At 39.4% G+C, this 16,131-nt stretch overlaps 1 protein-coding gene across 1 annotated transcript in view; it reads left to right on the plus strand.

The window, feature by feature from the left end:
• Positions 1-1,464: 1,464 nt before the first annotated feature.
• The window catches only part of fstl4 (follistatin-like 4), a gene marked incomplete at both ends in the record, with an annotated part of 163,849 nt that continues 149,182 nt past the window's right edge, over positions 1,465-16,131 (plus strand). Inside the window, 2 exons of the mRNA XM_080041240.1 lie at positions 1,465-1,617; positions 9,781-9,814. Of these exons, the coding sequence (XP_079897366.1) occupies positions 1,465-1,617; positions 9,781-9,814 (187 nt within the window). The remainder of the gene's footprint in view (positions 1,618-9,780; positions 9,815-16,131) is intronic.

Consider the following 16,131-nt stretch of genomic DNA (forward strand, 5'->3'; position numbering starts at 1 on the left):
ACAACAACACAACAGACTTAAGACTTTAGACATTATTGTCCCTAAGGGGAAATTCTTCTTCACATCATAAGTACATTTATGGGCCGCACGCCGACAGACAATATACAGACAACAAACACAACAAAATAACATGCAGACAGAATATATACACAGAGTGGGACTGGGGTGTTTAATCTTGGCCTTTTGTTAAGTGCTGCTATGGCTGCAGGCACCAGGCTTTCGCCATAGCGAGCCCTCCTGCATAACAGGGACCTGTACCTGCATCCAAAAGGGGCATAATGGTAACGTGGCAGTTGAGTGTTGTCCTCTGCTATTGTAAATGCGATGCGTGAGTGGTTGGAAAGCTTATATATGTTTTTTTGTGTTCCAGTGTGTGTTGTGTATCCGCGTGTGTGAATGAATGTGTCACAACGGTGAAATTAATCTTCCGAGTTTTTATTTTAAGCCTCCATGCCAGCCCTCCGCCATTTGCGACTACAGAGGGTTGTCTCTTTGTTGACATCAAAAGATTTTCAGTGTCCTTTGTAATACAGATAATTATCCCCATCAGTGTGCCCTTTGATGTTTACATAACCGTATTATGCTGTGTGTTTGTGTGCATATGTGCGCCCAATGAATGCAAGGGAGTGTACAGTATGTGTTCCGTTGTCGTCCTTTCACATCACATCTTCATTAACAATATAGGATTTGTTGTTATTGTTGCCTAATTACAATTGTTGGAAAATGACATAGTGCCCGTTCAGATTGCTATAAACACATTCATTGTGCAGTTTTTAAGTTATTGATATCATTTTTAGCCTATACGTATTTGCTTACTTTCTTCTTCCAAAGCATATCCTGTCTTAACTGACAAAAGGTTCTCTGGACACTGTCAAAATGTACTCTCCTCTGTCTTAATTATGCGGCATATGTTTTGAAACCAATTCTGTACATTACAATGTCAACAATTGTATGCCCCTCTGAACACATTACACGTTTTCTTTAGTGTTATTCCAGCTCTTTTCCGTCTTTATCTTCTTCACACCACAGTGGCCCCAAGAGCTCAACACTATGTAACCAAGTGTTCCCTGGAAACTGTTTTGTCGTTGCTACTTGCAGCATTTCTGTATGTGGTTACATTTTCTCTATTTGCATTTGCATTTACTTAAGTTGCATTGCGTTGAGGGGCCACCGATGAACACAGTGTTTTGTCATCATGCTTGATTGGAAATGACTGAACTCTTAGACCCGCAATCAATTTGCATACAAATAGGATTACGGGAGCATAAGGATTTACACTTAAAGTGTTGTAATAATAATACACCGCAACACACCTCTGACATCGTCCATTTAATCATTGTGTTACCATTTGGCCCAAATGATAATGAGAAATTGTGCGACATGTTTTTTGTGAACAACAAAGTGAGTCTAAGGAATTTGTTTTTATCGTTGTTTTTTTTACCTTTTCCACACAGGTAGAGAGTGATGGGCAGCCTTGGTGTTTGGGCTGTGGCCGTGGCGGCTCTGCTGGGCACCTCAGGGTGCTGGCTGGCTGACGGGCTCAAGAGCAGCAGGAGAGAAAGAGTGGACACAGCCAGCGTCTCACGTACCTCCTCGCAGGAACCACATCACTCCATGGTAAATATTCTGTACAACTCAGACACGCACACACACACACACACACACACACACACACACACACACACACACACACACACACACACACACACACACACACACACACACACACACACACACACACACACACACACACACACACACACACACACACACACACACACATTGCCCTGTGACCCATCGAGGCCAGCACCTTCACTGTCAAGCAAGAGAAACACTTACCGTGGTACAAATCAATCATAGAGGCTTGGAAAGAAAAACAAAGTGAATAAATTGAGAGAATAATAGGGACACTGGGTTGCTTAGTTACCTTATTGTGTGAAACAGAAATCAGTATTCCTTATCACTTCATGTCTGTGTGTCTGTCTGTCTGTCTGTCTGTCTGTCTGTCTGTCTGTCTGTCTGTCTGTCTGTCTGTCTGTCTGCTCACCCTGGAAGAGAAGAAGACATTAACAGAACAAATGGACAGACAGTGAGGATGAAAGGACTACATTACTCCGTGAAAATCCCGACAACACTGTTAGGTCATTCTAAAGAGAGAAACTAATGGGACATGGAATTTAATAGTCTCTGTCTGTGTCCCCACACTTTTTGGGGCCTGTTACTAGCTGTGGATGTGATGTTGTGCCCACTTATTTCTGGCTTTTTATTCGTGGCTGCTTCAACTGATTTCTTTTTCTGACAATTACGTTTTAACATTTGCTCTTGTGTTTGTTTGTTTATTCCAAAGTGCCCGTTTGGGACATTAAAGCTTTGCTCTTTACAACAGGCTGCTATTAAGTGTGTTTGTTGTTTCTCGTACCTATGGTAACCAGAGATTGTCAAATTAAAAAGAAGGCAGGTAATGGGTTAGGCGGTAATTGACAGAGCTACTTGTGTTGAAACAGATTTGTTGCTGTTTTCTTGTTTATTGTGTGATTTCTAGCTTAAGTCATACACATTGAAACATTGAACTCAAGTGATCTCCATTGTATTTATACAAATCTGACTTTCAAGCTGAACACTTAAAATAGTTTTGAGTGTAAAAGTGTAATAACTGGGAAGAGCAATAACAGAGGAAAGGAAAGTTGAACATTAAGTAGCAGGTCAAATCAAAGTCTGAATACTGTTTATTTAACCTTAACCAAACAATTTCAAACAAATCAAAGGCAGGCATTGGCCTACATAGCCTACATTTATACACTCTACGTGTTATCCCTACATCACTTATAATAGATCTAATAGGGCATTGGGGTTTTCATGGGGAATAAGCCCTTTGTGAGGGTGTGCCTCGTGGCTATGAAGAATGACCTTGTGAGGAGGGGTGTGGTGATATGAGGGACACTGACTGACAGTATGCACTCTGCAAGTGTGGATCATTACCTCTGAGCCTACAGTGCTTTTAGTCAGGAAGAAACCCTTAGCCATCACTGTTTAGCTCTGTCTCCACTAGAAAGGCATTGTGAGAGTGGTGTGCATGGTGGGTGACAGCAGAAGTTATTGTCAACTACTGCTATAGCAGTCATCTTTCTGCTGGTGTCTGTAAAAAGTTTGTCGACATTAATGTGCCTGGCTACATTAACTTAGATCTAAAGGTCTTCCAAACATCGTCAAGAGCCAAAATTCTGGAAAGTTAAAAGTGCAGAATTGAATTCTGTGTTTTCACTCCCTGCTATGTGTGCTGTGGAAATAATTAACATCCTACACCTAGCTCTTCTCTATTTAATTTGTTTTTTTTATTGCACTTTTTTAATGGTTACAGCTAACAACATTTGAATGACCTTGCTTCTGCATTCTATTACCGTAACTGTGGTTACTTTATTTTCAAACCCAGCTTTTGTTTGTTCATTGATTTACAATAGCAGACCAGTAATTGCTTAAAAGCTCAAGTTTCCAGTGGCTCTGTCTATCATGATGGCACATAACGGGTTCGCTGGCTAAAGAAAGGCGAATAAAAAGACTAGACCCTGTGAGCCAAGGGGGCCATGCCAGTGAGAATGAACCCTTCTTTAACAAACACTCTGTGCATAACAAAATACATACAGCCCTACCAGTTTCCTTAAAGAAAATACAGACACATACCACACAGCCCTGCAGTCATCTTCATTTTTGTGTGATATGAAGCATATATAAACCCCCTGGACTGTTCTAACTCAAACTCACTTTGGGCTTTGCCAAGTTGGCAGCCGGCTGTGAAATATAATTTTGCCCGGTGGTTCCTTCCCTTTTGAAATCTCTTGACTAAAAAACAAAAACAAACTCCCAGGCATTTCCCCCCCACTCTGTCTATCTGGCCAGAACTGGAACTTAAAATAACTGTCAAACTGGTGCCACAATTTAAAGTCGACCCTGGGGGTGAAATCATGTGGATCAGTGGATTCTAATGATTATGCAGGATGCATTCTCCAAGCCTTTCGGGAATGCAGATGCACTGCAAGTTTTTTTCTTGATGACTAAGATCCCGTCAAAACAATGCAAAATGTGTAAACACTGCCACATATGCCACGTATATCTCTTAGGAGCGGTGAAAGAAATGGAGTTAAAAAGTCCAAAAAGAAAACATTTTTAATTTTGTCTTCCCCATGACTACCTACAGAGCTACCGTTTTAATTCACCATTTGAATCCTTCGTTGATTTCATTTGGATTCGGCAGTCAACTTTTGAAGAAACTAAAGTAAACAACTGCAACTCATTAGATCCAGCTGAAATCTGTAGGCTGGGAGGACAGAAACAGTTTTGGCTTGCAGTTTAATTAATGTTCACAGCTTCAAACTGAACATACAAATAAGGTAGAAGACATATTTGGGCCAAAGATGCTTTTTATACATAGTAAAATAAATGTTCATAGTAGCAGGGGACAGAGGACATGCAGTATAGTGTTGATTAAATATTCATCTGGCACACCAAAACAAAAAATGCAGCCAACTGACTTGGACCTGCCTTAGCTTTCCCAATTCAGAACTATTGAGCTGATAACCTTAAATTATTGATATGATATCAGTGTTTCCCCTAGGATTTTTTTTCCAGCATCCGTGCTGAAGTGCAGTTTATTTCTTCCACCGGAAGATACTTAGTCCATAACGCATTTAGTCGACTGATACGAGAATAAACCTTAAGCACGTATTCGTACACAGTTGTAGATATAGATGTTATGTTTAATAAAGTGTTCCAAGGCTTGTCAAAATATACAGAACATTTCATTGGACATGCAAAACAATATATATATATATACAATTGAATCAAATTAAATTATTGCGAATCAAAATATGCATATAAGAGGCCTTTTATACTATATGCAGTCCCACATTTTTCTATAGAGATGAATGCTGAAAAAATATCTTAACATTTAACTGTGCGATGTTGAAGGAGTAGCTGGGATGATGTAGTGTGGATGATGCAGTGGTCTTGGTCCTGGATTATTGTCTTGGCTTTGAGAAGTGTTGCAATAAACAGAGTTTTGATAACACTACACAGTGTGTAGGGTTTTTAATATAGTGTGATGTTGTAATTCTGTTTGTGAGTGGCCTCTATGAATAGGCTAAATAATGGAGGAGAATGATTTTCCAGTAACTACAGAGAAAAAGGAAATTGTGCTTATTGGATGAAAAATTCAGCAGTAAAAGGATTGTGCATTGAATAAGAGGGTAATGTGGGGACAATGGGAAATAATAAAAGAAAACAGCCTTTCCTCTGTGAGAGCGGGTTTCTTTGTTGTGTTTTTGAACTTTCACTGGCGGGGCTATCCCGCACTACATTAACATTTTGATTATGACTTGGAACCCATAAAGGTTGAGTTTTCATTTTGTGTGCAGTCCCAGAGGGAGTTCACAGTTTTCTTTGCCTGTCTTGGGTGAATTTGTACTCAAAGCAGAAGAAAGCCTTTCAGGCAGCCAGAACAAGTGCAATGTTTGCCATTATGTGAGGCAATAATACTCTTCTCTACTACAATTATAGTGGAAGGTGATTCTTCTCTGTGCACAGTACAACCCCCAGGTATGTTTTTCAGCACCTGTTTTGTGTACTGAGCTATGCAATGGGATACACAAGGAACATCAGTCATTGGGGCCAGGAGTGTTGTCTAACTTAATAAAGGTGGGAAGTAATGTTTGCTGAATTAGTTATTTGCATATTTGTAGAACAAGTACACTGTCAGATGCTTGTATATGATCATATGCTGTTGTAAAATCCTTAATTCATAAATAAAACAACCATAGTGTTCAAATATAGTCACCTTATTTGATCTTGTTTTTTTCCCAACAGATATTTTAGGGAAGAAAAACTGAGAAAATACTAGGAGTAGGTAGAGTAGTCGCAATGAAATGAGTCATACTAACGGGGACTTTATTGAGAAAGAAAACATTGTGAAATTGGGCAATGGCAGTGAGGGAAAAGAAAAGATGAGAGGGATGCTGATGAATAAAGGTGACGTGTCAACATTAAGGCAGCGGCAACCCCTCCACCCCCCTAGACGCCTACTGTGATTATCATGTTGTCTGGACTTTGTTTGAGGAGAGCAAGCCTGCTGAATAAAAGTGGATTCCCCCCCCCCCTAGCTTTGTGCACACAGGCCTGGATATAGCAGTGTATTATTTGCTCTTGAAGTTCAGTGTGTGTAGGTCATTGGCGTCCTTGATATTACAATGCGTTCCTACGTCTCTTGTTACTGAACCATCTCTATGACAACTCAACACTTTTAATGCAGGCGAGGTGATCAGCAAATGACCAAGTGCTATCTGGCAGGGTATAAAGAGTGTTGAAGTTACACTGTTGTGTTGACAATGACTTTGTCTCTAGAAGCTATGACTAATTTGAATAAATTAAAAACGCAGAGGACAGATACATCACTCCAGCTAATTATGCAGTTCCTAAAAAGCTGAAATTTGTCAGGCTTTAGCCCTATTTTAAGATACATCAAATTTGCACCTGCAAAGGTATTTCCATGCCCATTTTTTTATTTTTATTTTTTTGTCTCCTTTTCATGTAGCTCATTAGGTAGCTTGTTGGTGCAATGATGAATTACTGTTAGATAAGACAGGTCTCTTCTCTCTAAGCAACAGACATCAGGGAACAACTGTATTGAATGTAGATAGATGAACTCTTGTAAAAACACAAGCGCATAGATTTAGCTTGGCTTCTCCTCTCTCCTCTTCTGGCTGGCTGTCTGTTTGTCCTTATCAGGCAGTATCTCAGAAAGGTCAAAGTATCAATATACGCTCCACATACCAGACAATAACTTCTGCTGCAACGCTGTGTCGGCAGTGGCAGTCAATTCAAGCAGAGAGTTGACTGGAATTAAAGAGTCGTATATAGAGATGGAAAGAGTGAGTAAGTGGGCACACACTATACATATGGGTCCTTGAATGAAGAGTGCCTTTATAGCAACACATTTAAGGGTGCAACGAAAAGACATATTCAAGCAGCAGACTACGTAACGGAAAACCAGCTTGGCTTGAATTGCCCTTCCGTTCAAATTGCATTCCTATATGTAAGCCTGAGCGGCGGCTATGTCAGATTCTTGTTATGTGTGAGTGTTTAAAATGGCATCCAAGATGGAGGCATGGAGCACTCAGAGATTTGATTGCACTTTTTTGTTTTGAGAGGCTATAACAATCCCATTGAGATGTACACTTAATTCCTGTTGCCACCACAAAACCCAATAAAGTAGGCAAACATGGAACAGACTTTGACATCAATAACACTTCACCACAATAACATTTAGAGGGTGTTTTTATTTTGATTCAGCTCACAGTGATCATGACAGCTTATTTAGTTTGTTGAGCTGTAGTTAAGGGCACATATTTATAGCTTTCCACGCTATTCTGCCGCCACAGAAATGATTAATCTCTAATGTTAGAATTGTGTAGCAGGACACAATTCAACTCAATAACTGTAACACATTTTTATTACACAATGTAAATCTGCAGCAGGTTACCATAGTAACAGTACTGCGGCGCGATTACTTGATACAGTTCTAATTTGGAGTTAATCCAAACAAAACATCGAAAAACAGATTTAAATTTTAGCACCGCCTGTCTTGTATTCCTGTGGTTGGTAAATTACCTTTAAAAAATACTTTTCGTGATGTCAAAATGAGTTGAACATTTATAACATGGAGTTGTACGTCATTCAAAAAAGCTTCATAATCCTAACTGCACTGGGCAGTTACAGCTACTGCCTCCTCATCAACTGTTTTATGACCGTATCATGTGACATTGCACTGACGGCTGTTGTAGCCTTCAAATATTACTAAACTATTATTTTCCGCCATGAAAATCCCCTAAGGCTGGATCTTTAAGGGAAAATGACAGATAGGAGTATGGAAAGAAAGGACAGTATATTTAGTTAAGAAGCACATAGCCTTTCTTTCACCTCTCTGCTTGGTTTGATTCTCTAATCAACTGATCAAACAGCGCCACTCGAGATGATGGAAGGCTGTGCTGATGAGCACACCAAATTCTATCCTGCCGTCATGAGGAAGCACGTCTACAATTAAGATGGACAGATGGCAGAAAGAGAAGGATAGCGATGTAGAGACAAAAGAAGGAGGCACTGACAAGAGGCACTAAAACTGCTGGGGTTTTTGTATGAGGCTCAGAGTCTCCTGGGGCGTCTTTGCGGGGCCTTCGCAGAAACAAACACACTTTTTATCACTGGAGCCTCATTACCGTTGACATCTACACTGAGGGACAACAATGCAAATTGTCACAACACTTCAATAGCTGCCACATATTGGCTTCTTCACAAGCGGCGCTGCGTTGGAACACCTGCTTGTGTTCTATTTTTAAACGGCATGTCGATCCTTTGTTTTGCCAGTGTTCGTTAAATTGCATCTCAAGTTCAGATAAAGTTTATGCAAAGCGACTTTCCTGGTGCTCTAACAAGCGCAAATGATCAGAAGCTAACAAGCACACAATGCACACCAAAATGCTGACAATTTGCGAGCACGCACGCACGCGCGCACACACTCACACGCACACACACACACACACACACACACACACACACACACACACACACACACACACACACACACACACACACACACACACACACACACACACACACAGGTTAGCTGGACTCCGGCATAACAACAAATATAACATTTGAGTTGCAGTGGATTGCACTACACAGCTGTTGGCTCCAACCATTACAAGCTTTCACAAACCAACATTTTTTCCACTTGCATTATAGATTTATACTGCCAGACATTCACCTTCTGCTTTCAAAAAGATATAAATAGCGACTTATTTATATCCAGGCTCCTGTTGTTTATCACATGAGGATCTATCTATATATATTTTTTATTCGATGCAGGGCTACAATTGTGCCTCTCTTTTCTAACCTTGCAAGTGTATATTGGCCACAAAACCTTTAATATAATGTTAGGTACTATTAGTAAAGTTTTTCTAAAGCTTTTGAATCTACTGTTTACAATTATCAATTTTGTATTGATGACATCTGATGTGTAAAACAAACCAGTGGTTGGTTAAGAGTGGACTTTTTTTTAGTAATGAAACCAATTATTGGGCAATGATGATATATTCCTTATTATTATTTTTGGCTGCATAAAAGTCTGACAAGTTTCTGTACTGCACCTTTTTTAATACAGTTGGACATGGCTGTCCTCTATTTGTTCATCCGATCACTATGTGACATTTGGAGAAGCCATGACTGAAAGTGACATTTATTTTGACAAATTCAAACTGCAAATCGACATCGCGCTCACAGTGACGAGTGACAATTGCGCCATTTGTTATCCTTGCGGTATCAATTGTTTGACATCCTCATACACATTCCACTATATGATATGGTGACACCTGCCATCTCGCAGCCTGTTCGCAAGTGTATTTCCAATTGGAGTAATTGCATTGATTCTGCCTTTGTAAAGGTCTCGTTCCTGTGCTGTCATTCACAATATATATTCTCTGTCACTCCCTGTCTGCCTATCTCTCTCTGTCTCTCTTTCTCTTTCTCTCTGTCACTCTCTTTTCTTTTCTTTGTCATTCTGTTTCCGTCTTTTCACCTTTGTGTTCCTGTCATCGCCTTTCTCTCAACCTGGGAAAGAGAAAAACCGCACAGTAACGAATGTTGTGTGCGAAAAAGCTGCGGAAAGGGCTGTTTTTTTGCCTCCCTCCTCCGAGCCTGTAATAACCACTTTTGTGTGTGTGTGCTCTGTGTTTGCAGGAGAAGGGGAAAGCAGACGGGAACATCGATCAATGTGAGTACACTTTACGGTGTTCAAAACCAAACTGCATTTTTCAAAATATGCCACGTTGTTGCCCCATGAAAAAGTCTGTTTTGTTTCTTGTGCTATTATTCTGGCATAGACGTTGCTTTCCTGATTGCTCGGAAAAAATGCTGCGGGGAAGTAATTCCAATCTAAACGGCTCCCATAAAACCAAACCATGCAGCCAGTTATGGAATAGACCTCTGATGGTGATATAACTGACAAGCCGAAAAAATCCTACTTGTTACTGCATCGGATTGCTCTGTTTCTCTGCTATGCTCAGGGGAAGTGCTCCAAAGCATTCAGATGTAACATTTCTGACACAATTTGTGCAACGACAATAATGTCTCTCATCTTATGCTCACTACAGGCAGTCATGATGCAGACTTTCAGTTCATGTCTAAATGCAATCTTTAACCAAGCATAAAACTACTGTTGTCAATGCAATCAAACGTCAGTAGAGAGATCTAGTCCTTGGTTGCTACAGGTGCACGTTGCATCAGAGAAGACAATCTTGAGTGTTACACTTCATTACTGGCAACCGGCGATGTTTGTGTAATTGCCTTGGGTTATTCTCTCCTGGTGGCTTTTTCATTTGGCATTTGGCATTGTTAAACATCAGTTTTGAGTGGCTGGCTGAGTTGTTATATTAAAACTAAAGTTATATATCTGCATTGGCATGTATATGAGATTCTTTTTTCTTTTCTTTTTATTTTACACTATGCTGTTTATAGCCTGGGCGTTCACATACGTTCCCTTCTGCTAAGCTTGCTGTTTTGTGAGCTGCAGCATTTTGTGTGTAAGTTACTGCAACAGCAATATCTCCAGGGCTGACTGCTTTCTGACAAGTGACTTCCTCTGTGAGCATTAGGCCCATTATGATGCATTGTCTACATCTCCACAGTAACACACTGTTTATTTGTTTGCAGTGGAGAGGTTTTTCTTTGTGTCTGCTTCTGTTAAACCTAAACATGACCCAGAGGACATTATATCTTTCGGGTTTATTATTCGACGTCAAGTGCAGCATATGTTTCTTTTATTAGTTCTACCTCTGTTCGTTTGTTAGTTGATTTCTTTTACGACTGTGTTATGCGCAGGCAATGTATCTAAATCATAATTGCTTTTTCTATAACTGTTTGTGTGTGTATGTGTGTGTGTTTCCTGCACCTGCCTCTTACAGTTCTGCTGCAGTAACACACATACTGATGACGAGAGAAACACTGTAAGGTCTTTCTTGAGACACGTGTCTACATTGTACTCTACTATACTGTATATGTAGTATAGGAAAAGAAAATGGATACAAGCTAACAGAAAACTTGGTATCCAGTTGCAAAGTACAAAAAGACAAGAAAAGATAAAATGAATCAGAATAATAGCCAACACGTGAGCTGCAAAAAAAATTCAGTTGCTCAGTAAAGGCGCACACTCTTTTGTTGTACGGTAGCACACAAAAATGTTTAGCAGAAAAAAGTATTTAGTATGCAGTCACGGGGTAAATTAGTGGGAACACTAGAAGAGGAAAACAATGGATTGAAGGTCATGGATTGGGATTTACATACACTGTCTGGGCACAGGACATTTTAATATTTGTCTCTGGGGCTTAAGGTCCAAGTGACAAAGTAAGTTTGTCCTGAATTTACAGTTGCAACGCCCTGCAGTCTACTGCCGTTTTTCTGTGCTTTTGTGTGTAAGGGATCTTTCTTCTGTTCTGTGGATATGAAGCTGTGTCCATATGTGGGCAATGCAATGCATATTTCATCTAATACCCATTGAACAATACTAATCAGGTACCATTCTTTGAGAGCCCCCTGATTGTTAAGAACCCAGGCCAGAGAAAATTCACTATTCACTCACTGAGAACTAAGTAACTCACATTAGAGAGCAGGAAGTGATAACAATGGATAATCAAATCAAAATCAAATCAGTTTTATTTGTATAGCCCAAAATCACAAATACATTTGTCTCAGTGGGCTTTACATTTCAAAAAAAGATAAAGTGATAACATGGCATTATTGTGGCTGGCTTTACATCAGCACCGTTCTACTGTATTGGTTACACATATGGTGAATGTGTTAGAGGCATCTGCATTGAAAAGGCAACTAAGGCTTTTTTTTGCCATACTGTGACTTTGAGATCTGCTAGAAATGGCAAAGGTGTTATTCTTATTATTGAATTTGGAAACACTTGCAGACTAATTGACTAGGCTGTAATATTCTAAGCTATAAGGCATGTATACTAGTATACAGGAGCCTTTGTCAGGTTTAGAAGATAACGTTATGTTATTGATATCAACCACGACCACTTTTGGATGCCAGTGGGATCACAGTCTCTTACTACATATAAAGATCAATAGGCCAATAAAATATGTCAAAACATCTAAAGACATTATCTTACTTTGCTTGGTCCCAAAAATAATCAATCACAATACAAAAACATTTATATTGCTGCAATGTATACTGTCTAAACTGTCTACTGTTGCTTTCTAGGCCCTGGTTTACATTGTTATAAGAATGAACAGTACAGTATATAGCATGTGACAGTATCTATGAATATGTAGGATTTGTCGTGCTTGTTTGGCATATCATTTTATTCTCTGCATGTCTGCATATATCTGTGCCTGGAAGACAGCACAGGTACCTAGACGAGATGCATTGCCTAGTGGAAGGTTCTGCAGCACTGTCAAATGTACCTTTATAGTGACTATATATGTATATGCACTATTGCTCTCTCTCTCTTAATGCATAGCTATATAGTTTGATATATTTTGGAGCTGGAGGCCTCCCAGTTCTCGGGTAAAAGATATAAGAACATACAGTCAACGAGACACATGGCACCACCTCCCATTAGTCAGTAGTCTATTGCACAGCTATACTGCTACAGGATCAAATAAGCCTAGACTCTTATTGGTATCAACAAAATGATGTAAGCTACTTGAATGATTTCATTATATATTTATTTTAAAAAAATTATATTTAATGAGCGGAGATAAAGTGATTTAGTAGTAAAGTGAGAGAAGGGTAAAACTCTCTAACAAGCTGACAGTTAGGCCTTTGATATGTCTACTCTATCATCTGAGGACAGCTGCTTTAATAATAATGTGAGTTCCCCCCCCCCCCCTGCTAAGTGTGTGCTAATTTACCTCTTGAGACTAATTATCTGCTGCCTGAGTTTGTATGCTAAACTAGATCCCCTGTCAGCCAACCATTTCTTGTTGTGCTCTCCATTTTCTTTGGATGAGGATCAGTGTATTTCTTTAGGGTCTGTTTGTTTTCACCACCATCGACTGGTTTCTTCTCCCAATTTTTTGATGTTTGCATATTCTCTAGTCTCCCCTTTTTTTTCTTTATGTCTACGTTATGTGTTTATCTTTTGCTCGTTCTCAAGTCAATCGCTTTCCATTTTTTCCTCTTATTTTTCTCTTGACTCTTTGGCTTACATTTTATTGTGGTGTCTACAATCCAATTACATATATTTACCAAAAAATGTAACTTCTCCTTTAATCAAATCTGCCCACTCGTCTTACCTTTGGAACCTAGATGCTACTTGTGGAAACTGCTTAAGTGCATACAATGAAGGTTGTATGCTAGCTGAGATAGAACATCTCTATAGGTGACATTTTACTGCCTGATGATGAACAACGATCCTTGGTCAAAATATGCAGTCATTGTCATAAAGGGTTCTTTTAAAAAAAATGTTTACAGCATGCTATTGTTGTCGGTGGGATCCATACGTTAAAAATGTTATATTAACAATTTATCTTCCCTGGGATTGGCGATTAATTTGACCTGGGGTGTTTAATTTACGAACCTTTGCGGAGACCTAATCGGGGGTTTGTTACCGTCACAAATTGAACAATGGGAAGAGGCAAAGCAAAGTTAAGCAGTCTTGTGGTTCATTTAGATTGTAATTGGCTGAGAATTAAATGGGACAAGGTTGACAGAGAGAGACTTTCTAATAAGCAGCAAATGACTGGGGAGGAAGCCGCGAGGAGGAAAAGATGAGGCCAGAAGATAGTGGAGGAAGCTCAAAGAAGCAGGAAAAGGGGGGGGGGGGGGGAGGGGGCAGGGAAACGTGTTAGCCTGAAAGTCATCTCCTGGCTTAATGACTCAAGTCTTTTAATTGTATTTTTTTGTATCGTGCTAGGACCTATTACCATCTTGACTTTTACATATTGTGCCTGTCGTCACTTCAGACACATAATGCTTTGAGACTGTGTTTAGCTCTGTAATGCTAACTGAAATCAAAACGTGGTCATGGCATATAGGCCTATGTATTTTATTCTATCGCAAAAATTAAAAAAATTACCATTTGGACAGACATTGGCAAGGGTAATCAGAAGGGAACCACTTCACACATGAACAAATAAGTAGACATGAGGAAGAGAGAACAGGACTAGATGATAAAAAGAAAACAAGAAAAAAACAGGGTCCAATGGAAAACATGGGAAGGAAGGATAAGTAACATTTAGCTTTAGCCCCCATGTTCATTTGTTTTAATATTCGGAGGTTCAAGATACCCAACTTAAGACTCACACGATTGCCTTAGGGACAATTATTTGAAGGTGTTATGACCTGGAGCAATTGTAGTTGGATTTTCCCCCACCTATACAGCATCTGTATTGTCCTTGACCAGTCACAAAGAGTTGCTTCAACTGTGTGCGCACGCTAACTTATAACATCCTGCCCAGAAATTGCTGATGCCTCAACAGTCAAGCCTGATAGCCAACCTGACATATCATAGAAGACAGACAGGGAGGGAGAGAGGGAACAGGGGGATAGCAGCAGACAACTGTTAGGTTTGGATTAAAACAAAGAGAGAGAGAAAGCACAGGTGTGATGAAGACAGCTGGTGAAGCTTGCGTGAGGAAAAGATGGCTGTCGGCCAGTCACTAATAAAAGAGAACTGCTAATGTGTTCAACAGTGTACGGCAGGTGTTTTTCTATTACAGCTCCTGATGTAAATGTGATTGTAGTGCATTTAGTTGTGTTAAGCTAATGGAACTGGAGTTACATGTGTTACAACCAGCCAGGCAGTCTCAGTAAGAAATATATGAAGAGCTGTTTGCATAGTAGACACTTTCCAAAACAAGGAAATCCATAGGGCTGATGTAAGAAATAAAAATGCATGCATAGAAGATACCAAAGAAAGAAAAGATGATACGGAAATAAATAGGTAAAGGCTAAAATAAAATAGAAGGTAAAAACAGAAGCTTAGATATACTGTATTTCATGTTGTCCAAAAAACTATGAGAATGCTGTATCCTATATTTATTCTGTATAGAAAAAAACCTTGGAGGAAAGAAAACTCCACAAAATATTTTATGGATTAAAAAAATCTATCCATAAATGTACGCCTTATGACCTCACCACACAAAACACACATTCATTAAAAACAAGTTAATGGCTCGCACAGTCAAGGAAGAAACCCCGCTTTGACCTGTTGTCCATGATTGAAGAAAATACATCGTATCCAATACAGTGAAGTTCAATTGTGGCCTTTGAATCAGATGAACTCATTTATAGCCAAATACTGAGAGAGAAATGTACTAATAGTGTTCCCTTTGGACTGAAACAGTTTTCTTTAGTTGCTTTTGAGAACATTTAATGGTGTTCTTGCTGAGTTGGCAAGTATCCAGATGGTCTTAAACAGCGGCGCTAGGAGTTGTTCAAACTAAAGACAACTTGAACTCAAAGTCTTTTTGACTTTCTACTGACATTTTTTAAAGGAATTTATGAAACCTTTTTGGTAATGCATAAATTCATTTATTTAAGTCAAACTTTTGGCATCATTTATGAGTGAATACATTACAGATCCAAAATGCATTGTATACCCCAGGTTTTTTTTTCTTTTGCCCATGCTGTATAAATGAGCTGAAAAGGGGGTCTTGTGCCTCTCAAGGTAGCACTTTATCATTTTTTAGAAGGTTTGCAGGTTTTCAGAAAGCGTAGGGGGAAGATCTGATGAGGAAACAAGATTGTAGAACAGATGTGTGTAGTTGGAGAAGGGAAGGAGTTGTGAGGGATGATAGTGTTCGATGCATGGGGGAGGTGGAACGCTTTCACCTATAACTGTATTCAAGGTTGAGAAGGGAAATCATTAAATCGCTGGGTGGGAGAAACAAAATACTCCCACATCTACATTTTCTCAGTCACGGATCTCTCACTTCCACAAGCAACGCAAATTAAAACGCTAGAATGTTAATTATTCTACTGTACGGTGTAGGTCTAAATATTAACTTTAATCTCTTCATTTATTTCTCTTAGTCTTCCATCAGTAATGCATGGTGTATATCAAAGAACACTGTTCCC

Source organism: Ammodytes marinus (assembly GCF_949987685.1).
Source record: "Ammodytes marinus genome assembly, chromosome: 14".
Lineage (NCBI taxonomy): Eukaryota > Metazoa > Chordata > Actinopteri > Uranoscopiformes > Ammodytidae > Ammodytes > Ammodytes marinus.